The following is a 10,240-nucleotide window of genomic DNA, read 5'->3' as shown; positions in this document are numbered from 1 at the left end:
TTTTTTGGGGGGGGGTCCACAAATTTGCACCGATCTTAGCAATTCAAGGAGACATGGGCTGGTTACCCGGAGCCATACAGAGAAAATGTGAAATGATACGATTGTGGAACCGTCTAATTAATATGGAAGAGGATAGAATAAATAAGAAAGTATTTAGGTGGAGTAAAGCTCATGGGTCCCCTTGGATAAACGAGATCTATTCTATTTTTGAGGAGGTAGATTTGGTGTATATTTATAGAAATAATTTAAGGTGCAATGTCAATTGGCTTAAACACTGAAATTGTAAGAAAAATGGTTGGAAAATGTTATGTTAAAGCCAAAATTAAAAACATATATGCATTTCAAAAACAATTTTAGCTCAGAATTATGTCACATTGCGTGCATCTAGAAGCCAAAGATCATTGGTTGCACAGTTGAGATGTGGCATTTTGCCTCTAGCCATTGAGGTTGGTCAATTCAAAAATATTCTAGAGGAAAATAGATCGTGTGTGTTGTGTGATCTTGGTGAAGTGGAAAGTGAATCTCATTTCCTTTTGTATTGTACACATTATGATGACCTAAGAGAATCTTTTGATTCTAGAAGTTACACAATACATTTCTGAAATATTTTGTATGATGATGATGATCTAAAATTACTGTCTGTTTATTGACGTATTGAGGTTTGCAAATTTTGTTTTAAAGCCTTAGAAAAACAGACAAGCTAGCCTGTTTAATTAGATTTAATTATGATCTGCGTTGGACTAATAAATGAGAATACAGGGATGTTTGATTAAATATAGGTTGGAACCTGAATGTATTATTACTATCTCTATTGCCTGTCTTTATTGACTTGGATGTTTATCCTGTACATTTTTAATTATTTTATATCTGTATATTAATGTTGGTGTCTTGTAAGCCCATGAGGGCTTAGCGTAACTTTACGCATGACACAATAATAAAATATCATTCATTCATTCTTAAAACGAATGTGTTAAAATAACACATCTTGTGTCTAGTGACACATCTCTGTTTTTTTTTTTTTTTTGGAACAACTTTGTGTTGGTTTAACACATCTTGTGTTCTCCCTTTTATTTATTTTAAAACAAAATCAACACGAAAACGATGCAATAATATGTTAAATAGGATAACACAAAACAGTGTGTTAAAATTAACATGGCGCTATATGCTAGTTAATGTTATATGCTAACATTTAGGCTGAAGTTCTGCTTTTGACGTTGCCGTTATTTTTTGCAGGTACATACTGAAAAATCACAAACTAACCACTCAGAAACATCCATTAACAATCTCTAAATAATTGATAATTCCTCAAAATCCATATTTTCATCTGATACAGACTGTATGGTCTGTTTACACACACACAGAGCTACTGAAGGAGCTGCTCTGAGAAACAGCCAATCAGAGCAGAGCTCAACATTATTAATTATGATCCTTTCAAATAAGGTAATAATAGACCATTTCATTCTAAAGGCATTAAAAACATTTAATTTTAAAAGTGTATGTGCAGTATCTTTATAATGATTTCAAATTCCTGTGGTTTTAGCTATATGTGCATGGTATAAGGTATCATTTAGGGGCAGTTTCCCGGACAGGGATTAGTCCTAAACTAAAATAAATGTAAGAGCTGTCCAAACTGAAAACAACTTGCACTGACATATCTTAAAATAAATCAGTGCCCTTTGTTTTACCTCAAAATGCACGGCAGTTATGTTTTAAGTAAGGCATGTTTGTTAAAACTAGTTATATTTCATAATTAAACTAAGGCCTATAGTCCTGGCTTAAGCTAATCCCTTTCTGGGAAACCACCCCTTACATTTTAACTTGTGCCTGCAAGTGGGTCATTCTACGGAAATTTCCATTTTTCTGTCTCTAACCTTTACAGAAATATTGCATTTGAAACACCAATTTTTTTATATTTTAAAATGAAACAATATGTTATTTGAACAATTACACCTTCTTGAGCCATCAACGTAGCAATATTTGATTTTTATTAATTAATTACAATTCCCTTCACCACAGAATTTCTCTTCACCACAGTCATGTAAAGAGGGAAAATGCTTTATTTTGAGATCAAAAACAATGTTTTCTTTCATTTAAAATACAATTATGTGTCCAAATAATGTGTGTAAATTACATTAAAAAACAAAACGCTATATAAATATTATAAAATATATAATGAAAGTAGTCGTCCCCTGGAGTTGTGTCACTGGTGTTACGGTTTAACAAAAAAGCTCTTATTTTCAAAAATAAAATCACACTGATGACATCACTTGACTTTCTTCTTTCAATTTCCTGGAGATCTATAAAGAGACGCTCATATAAGCCCACTGTCTCTTTTCATTTATCAGAAATCTTCTCATTTATCTCATGATTTCATATGAGGCTTTTAGTTTAAGTCACTGGTATGACCTCCTTTATTGTTTGGGAATTGCAAAAAACTAGAATACAAATGTATTAAACTACTTAATTTAGTAAATATACAATGATTGACAACATGTGGTTTGATACTTTACAGCAGAAATTTTGTAAAATGCAGTTTTCATGAAAATTGTCACTGGTGACTGGTGATTTGTTGTGGTACTTTGTTTTTTTTCTTTCACATTTAATAAAATCTTTCCCATGTGACATGATGATACATTTTAATTCATTGAATTCTGCTACACTTAGGAATTAAGCTTTAAAGCTGAAAAAATAATATTTATAAACACCTTTAATATTGCTAAAGAAGTAACGTAACACCAGTGACAAAAAAGGTCTATGCCTTCTTGAAGTACATGCACACAAAAAATAAAAAATCATTAAGCTGTCATTTATGTGTACTCATAAAGTCAAAGAGTAATCTAATAATGTGGTCTAAGTTTGAATGTTAGAAAAGAAATCAATTTTAAGACATCTTGCCATGCCAAAAGTGGACGTTTCTGTAGAATGACCCTAGTTTGATTGTTCTTGATCAATACCTAATCACATTTTTATAAGCGCACACTTGATTGACTTGCATATAAATCCTTTACAATTCTTAGAAATAAAGGAGTACTGTAAACATCAAGTAACTGATAACTCGTTTATTTCATATGTACAGACAAAAAAGACTCAAGGTTATAATATTTTCATGTATAATACATGTACAGGTATATAATGCATATGAGGCACAGGTGATCATTTCCAGTATGGAAGGAACTTCATAAGAAAAATATAGGAGAGAGATATTTGACAAATATGAATATTTGAAAAAAATATAAAAAATATAACATTTATATTCATGCTGTTTCTCTCATTTTCTATTTAGTTAAAGAAAAATATGACAGAATTGCATCTAAAATACACAAACAAATTGTAACTTACAGCTTTAATAGGGTTATATTTTCTATACCAAGATAAAAAGCTACTTTAAGGGGCGGTTACCCGGACAGGGTTTAGAAATAATTCAGGACAAGGCCTTAGTTATATTAGTACACTTAAGTAATTTTTTTAACAAACATACTTTACAAAAAAAACAATACTGGTGTGCATCTTGAGACAAAACAATGACACTGATATATGTTAAGATATGTCAGTGCAAGATGCTTTAAAATGAAAGCAGCTCAAACATGCATTTTAGTCTGGGACTAGGTTTAGCCCTGTCCAGAAAACCGCCCCAAAGTATTAATAGCATAAATGTGAAATTATCATTCAATTGCAAGAATCTTTCTTCAAGCTTCATTTTTGATTATTGCCCAACTTAAGTATTTCAGCAATGCGTGAACAGTATAGCATAAATAACACATTTGTTTTATACATGTTTCTAGTAACACAAAGCTTCCACTCCAGCAAACCAATCTGTATTTTTGTATTCTGTCACAGATCCCATTCTTCTGAATTCTGGGTGACCTAACTGGTTCACCCCAAGTGCTTGCAAGTGACAGGGGTGCAGCGTTTGAGTATCTCTTGAGCTTGGGGTCTGGGTGGTATTTTGGGTGTGCCGGGCATCTTGGTGAGGCTGGGATCGGATCTGCTGGCAGTCATCTTGTTTTGGGTGGCACTATCGGGGCTAAGGTTGTCTGAAAACTTGGGCGTTGGGGTGTAACTCCAGCGGTACCGCTCCAGCGAATCACTGCCTGAAGAGCTGTCGTCATCACTAAAAGTAAATTCGTCGCTGCCATCACTCAGACTGCTTTGCGGACCGCTCTCAGCAAATTCAATGCGGATGGACGGTGGAGTCTGGTGCCTTTTGCTCGTATCCGGGAGTAAGGCCATTGAACGTGACATCTGCTTATCTCTAGGGCCCAGGAACGACCCTGAGGACAGAGACAGGTTGCCCTGGGATCTACTGAGCTCACGGTCGGAGACACCAGGAGCCTGAAGTGTTGAAAGGTCAAGAGTGGACCTAGATTTCTCCTGAAATGGCGTGATTCGGATCACTGGGTTGTTGTAAGGTTTTAGGTACATAGATGGTATGTAACCAGCCTTTTGGTTGTATCTGAGGAATGAGAAAGGAGTCAGTCCTTGATTCATTAAAATGAGGTAATAGAGATTATATAAAAAGTTTCATTCATGAAAAATCGAGAAAATACACACTTCACAAAAAAATTAAGATGTTAGTGGAAAGTTTTTGCAGTATCTTCCCCAAATTTAAAGGGGACATTTTTTTAAGATGTAAAATAAATATTGGGGTGTGTCCTATAAAATTTAAATGAGCTGATGAAATGCAAACCCTGATCACCATAATGGTGCTTTTTTAAATTGAAACTCTATTGTGCTGTCAATTATTATCTCCCCTCCCTCAAATGGCAGTGCCATGGTTGGATAGTGCAGATTAGGGGGCGGTATTATCAAAATAAGATCCCCTTCTGACATCACAAATTTCAATGAACTATTTTTTTTCACATGCTTGCAAAGAATGGTTTACCAAAACTAAGTTACTGGGTTTTTCTTTATCACATTTTCTAGGTTGATAGAAGCACTGGGGACCCAATTATAGCACTTAAACATGTAAAAAGTCAGATTTCCATAATATGTCCCCTTTAAGGTAAAAAAAAACCTGGTTGTTTCAAACCATGGTTGGGTAAGATATGGATAAACTCAACAATAAAGTTTTAATGAACCTACGCTGGGTTGTTTCAACTAAAAAAGCTACACTATAAAAAATGCTGGGTTACTTTTTTTTTTTTTAAAAGCTGAAGAGCTTGTCATTTGTAAACGCATTGTTGGGTCAAATATTAAAATGTTCTGGGTTAATTTAACCCAATGGCTGGGTTTGTCTCCTTTTGACCAAACGCTGGGTTGAAAATATCCAATAGAAATTTTCTTTTAGGTTAGCCTCATTCATATTTTTTTGAAACAACCCAGCATTGTTAAATAGTTCAGGTTGAGGTATAGCATGTCTCTCTGAATATCGTATGGTTTCAGGGTGTAAATGATAGGATGATTTACCTGATTATCCACCAGCCATTGTCAGATTTCTGTAATGCCTCCACCACCGCACCAATCTGAACAGATATCTCATCACTGTTTGTGGCTTTGTAACTTCGGGAAGCAACGTAGAGAACACCTGAGAACAAAAATAGATGTCAGCATCTGTACAACGTGGTCAGAGAATGAATCCCTCGTGTTTGCACTCATAAAATATTTTCTGTAATAAATCTCCACAACAAAGCTCAGTGGTTGCACATCTGGCATTATACGCAATAGATATGATATATGAATGCAGGTAATTTACTTGTAACAATGTTACAAAGTGCCAACAAACGGGCCTGATTTCCAGGAAGTACATCAATCTGTTCTTACTTTCATCCTGTGTCACATCATCGGCATCATCTTCGTCCTCTGCCCTCACTAAGTATGGAGCTGGAAACCAGGCCAGATTTTTCGATTCATTCTCCACCAGCCACCATCCTAACAAGACAAAGTCAAGAATGTCAACAAACAATAATGAACATTCCTGACACATTGTGTGCTTTTATTACAGGCAGATTCAATACATCATGCAGTAATTTTAAGTAAAGTCTTTCAGTAGTTTTCAAATGAGTCATCTCTCACCTCCTTTGTCTTTGATGAGCACGTCCACAATCTCATCTGCTTTGACTTTAAAGGGTCGATTTTTGGTGTCTTTGGTCTCGTAAGTAGCCAAGCAGCGGTAAGTTTCGGTAACAAATGGCTGAGTTATGTCCTCGGCTGAAGATTTAACTGCATTTGTTCCCAAAGACGTCTCTGATGGCATGATCACGATACTGCCACACAAAACAGGCTTGTTATATAACACTGCTAAGATTGTAGACAGCCATACAAATTCATAGATAATTGTTGGTGACTACCATTCAGTTTACGGTCAATTGACTCAAATGTATGAATTGCAATGACATAGTGTTGGGTGAGACTGGATGACAATGAGTACATTTATTCAGATTTACAAGATAATTCCCATAGTTACATATTTTGATAGCTATGATGAATTGACTAATAGACAAAAAAATTTAAAGTAAGTGACACTAGTCTTTTGAACAGTATTTTGTAATATTTACCTGTTTTTTCTCAAGTCAGAATTTAGGTCCTGTGGATTTGGTTGGAGGAACTGCATGAGTTCAGGGCTTTGGGAGATACGAGCGTCACTGTTGAGTAATTCAGTACAATATTCATCCAGAGCTTTTAATCTGAGCACCGACTTGCTCGGGTTCCACTTCTGTATGTTTTTAATGACACTCACAGCTGTGAATGTAAATACATGTGAATGAAAATCTAAACACGTGCTTTAATTTAGCCAAACAGTTTTTAGGAGCAGGCAGATGGTTTACCTTTAAACTTGGGAAGAATCCTTTCCGAACGTTTCATTGGATTTGAAGGGAATTTCTTCTTGAGTTGTCGCTGTGGTAATGAAAAATCAAAAATTTAAATAAGCAATTTAAATAAAACACACTTTAATACAGACAGACAGTTTTTACTCTCTGAGTTGTAGGTTTTCAAGATAGTTTTATGGATAAAAAAGGAGTTTAGATTTTTATGTGCATTTCAAATAACAGCCTCTCTTTTTTTGCTAAAATTTTAATGCAGTGTTTAAAAAAGAAAGAGACTCACATGCAAATTTTGAAAGTCTTTAAGCGACCTGTAGACAGTGATCTCATTTTGATCTGACCACAGAACAGTAGTCATGTACAACTGGAAAGAAAGTAAATGTTAGTATATAAATATATACAAGTTAATTTAACTATAGCCTACAATATTTTTGTAGTAAAATATTAAAACAATAATAGACTATTAGCACATTTTCCAAATAGTGTTTACACTTTTAAATGTTTTAATTAAGCTGTTTGATATTACATTTCATTAAAATTAATTGATTAACATGGGATGCAAACTTAAAATATTAATGAAAAAAAAGACTTACTTTATTTCTCTGTATGTGCATCACACCAACAAGCTTAATATTGACAGGGTATCTTTGCTCGTCCATTGTGAGCGGGTTAAATGCCGTTTAGTTGTATTATATATCCACCACAGCTCTTCTCTGATATCTGATGGATGCACATCTGCTCTTGACTTTTATACACACCTGCCTGATAGAGGCGTAAACTAACGCGCGCATCACCTGTGCACTCCTCTCCTCACGGGCGCGCTTTCACACAGGTAGCCGCTTACGCAATTTCACAAAGAGTCCGATGTTACATCATCAAGTAATTTATCATAAAATTCTCGTTTAAATAAGAAACAACACTTATAGAATTACATTATTTTACTTTCGTTTTAAAACACGCGAATAGTCTCATCGCCTAATTTATTCAAATTTAACTTTTACTTATAACCATAATAAAACATAAAATGAATAAAAAAATCGCACTGTAAGTAAAGGGATAGTTTTCATGTTTTAAACAATGCCATTAATGATTTTATGGTTATATTGACTATAGCAATACAGTGTAGGCTATGATAGATGGTTTCAGCAGTGACAACACAAACGGCTTTCGTGGAACAAACGTAACTTCCGGTAAACTCCAACGTCACGTCCAAAAGTCCATTCATTACAGTAATTTACCCAGGAAGAAAAATCATAATTTGCAGGGGTGTGTTTTTATCACTTACCATAAGTATTTATTCATATGCTGAACTCATAAATGTGACATCATCTGTAACCAATCTTCAGTGCATGAGTAAATGCTTTAACTAACATGAACAAACAATAAACAATATATTTTATAAGCACATATTAATTATTGTTAATGTTAGTTAATGCTAATACAGTTAGCCTACACTGTAAAAAAATTCCGTAGAAATTGCAGCTGGGTTGCCGGTAATTTACCGTAGATTTAAATTTATGTTTTTAACTGGCAACATTTTGTTCAAAGTTAAATGAACATTAAACATTTACAGGTCTTTGTCTTTATAGAGTAAAACTAAAAAAAAACAGCATCAAGCAAAACATTCTGGGAAACAAAATCTGAAGCAAAAAACAGAAAAAGGTTGATGATGACTTCTGGTTCCCAGAATGCTTTGCATGAGGCTGTTATTGTATAGTTTTATTCTGTAAAGATAAAGACTTCTTAATATTTAAAATTGATTGAACTTTGAGCAAATTCTTGCCAGTAAATTACATAAATGTAAATCTACGGTAAATTACCGGCAACCCAGCTGCAATAACATTGAAATTTCTACGGAATTTTTTTACAGTGTATATAATGTTAGTTCATGGTGCATTAATTAATGTTAAAGGGGACATTTCACAAGACTTTTTAAGATGATGTAAAATAAATCTTTGGTTTTCTCAGTGTACATATTACTCAAAATTCCATATTATAATAACATGTTAAAATTGCCACTTTGTAATTAATTAATATTATAATAACATATTGCTAATCGGATTGTTAATTTATTTTCTCACGGTACGTGGCAAGCAGGTAATAATGTAGGCCTACATCCAGCTGTTATGACAAAAACTTTTTCAATGTGCAGTATACCATACATAGGCATATAACATGCATATGAAAGTATATATATAAGGGAATGTAAAAGACATTTAAAAATTACTTTCATAAAAATGAATTTAGATATAAGCCTACATGCACTAAATATCATTAAATGGAGGCTGCTGTAAATGGCATCTTAACAACGGCAAGTTTTCACATTTTCATTTTTGACTTACATTGCTGAGTTAATAATTTCTTACTTTAGCACTAAAAGCAGCTATCACTTCAAAGCACGTACTATATGTGTAACAGATAAATGATGTTGGCATATAGCCAGATCAGTTCTGCTGATGTGTACATTAGGAAAACAGTGAAACTCCAGACATTCAAGGAAGCTGAAGACGGCAAAAGGGTTTATAAGAAGCATTAAGGAAACAGACAGCATTGGTTTTCACATAACCATTTTGCCCAGTCGTAGACATCTTTGTTTATCTTAATGTTTTATTAACACAGCTTACTCCCTTAAACAAATCATTTAATCTCACCATTGAATAATCAAATGTAAATATTATATCTTTTCAGAGAGCAGACTCAGATTTATCTATGCTTATGTTGTTATTTAGTGTTGACAAACAGGGTTTCCTACAGAAGTAAACATCAAAGCATTTAAAGCATTTGAAGACCAGGCCAAGATGTCATAACTATTGTATTTGATTGTATTTGAACTATCTACATAGACTGTATGAAATGACTATTTAGTCTTTTCCACTTTTTCCGTTTTCGAAACTGATACCTGTATGAAGCGTTACACAAGTCTTATGGGATCAATAGTGATGAGTAACTGTTAACCATGCAGGAGTGCTGACGTGAATATTACTCGAGAAACCTAAATAGCACCTTGCAGCAGTTACTATAACCAAAGTTGCTTTGCTTTAATGTAGAAATGATAATGTGTTTATTTACATTGGCACTCTGAATAGTGCAGCACATACTGTATGCATGATGTATAAAGTTGTGTTTTGTTTAGAAAATGTATGTGTGCTTAATGTAAGTTGTTCGACATTGGAATTTCTGTGATTACATTTTCTATCAACACTGTAATGTTTACATTAAACTTTAATTCCTGTTATGAATCATATGTTTCTGACTGAAAAATTGTAATTCCTGTTATGAATCATATGGATTGTTTCTGAATGAAATACAATACAGTGGAAACAAGCTGGTTTTTTTCTCCCAGTGACTCACATGACGTATATAATAGATATAAAGCAAGGCGTATCTGAATGGCCAAATCATGTCAAATCTATTCATGGCAGTAGGGTAAATGCTGCAATCATGTAATTTACCCAGGAATAAAAAGTAATAATTTGCAG

General features: G+C 33.8%; 1 protein-coding gene across 1 annotated transcript; it reads right to left on the bottom strand.

Moving 5' to 3' along the window:
* Positions 1-3,044: 3,044 nt before the first annotated feature.
* noxo1a (NADPH oxidase organizer 1a) lies at positions 3,045-7,901 on the bottom strand. Its single transcript, XM_065263114.2, has 8 exons — positions 7,355-7,901; positions 7,045-7,125; positions 6,765-6,834; positions 6,495-6,678; positions 6,013-6,203; positions 5,761-5,868; positions 5,407-5,524; positions 3,045-4,453 (listed from the first exon to the last, which is right to left on the bottom strand). Exons 1-8 carry the CDS (start codon positions 7,418-7,420, stop codon positions 3,874-3,876), a joined length of 1,398 nt encoding a protein of 465 aa, XP_065119186.1. The 5' UTR covers positions 7,421-7,901; the 3' UTR covers positions 3,045-3,873.
* Between the last annotated feature and the right edge of the window lie 2,339 nt (positions 7,902-10,240).

This window comes from Paramisgurnus dabryanus, chromosome 3 (genome assembly GCF_030506205.2).
Source record: "Paramisgurnus dabryanus chromosome 3, PD_genome_1.1, whole genome shotgun sequence".
NCBI lineage: Eukaryota > Metazoa > Chordata > Actinopteri > Cypriniformes > Cobitidae > Paramisgurnus > Paramisgurnus dabryanus.
The sequence above is the reverse complement of the archived record's forward strand: the minus strand, read 5'-3'. Positions and strand labels throughout refer to the sequence as shown.

Excerpts from the sequence above, each read along its gene's own strand:
- noxo1a (XM_065263114.2), bottom strand. The coding sequence starts at position 7,420 with ATGGACGAGCAAAGATACCCTGTCAATATTAAGCTTGTTGGTGTGATG. Across the intron at positions 5,525-5,760 it reads TGATGTGACACAGGATGAAA|GTGTTCTCTACGTTGCTTCC; the intron begins GTAAGAACAGAT and ends TTTTGTTCTCAG. Across the intron at positions 4,454-5,406 it reads AATGGCTGGTGGATAATCAG|ATACAACCAAAAGGCTGGTT; the intron begins GTAAATCATCCT and ends CTCATTCCTCAG.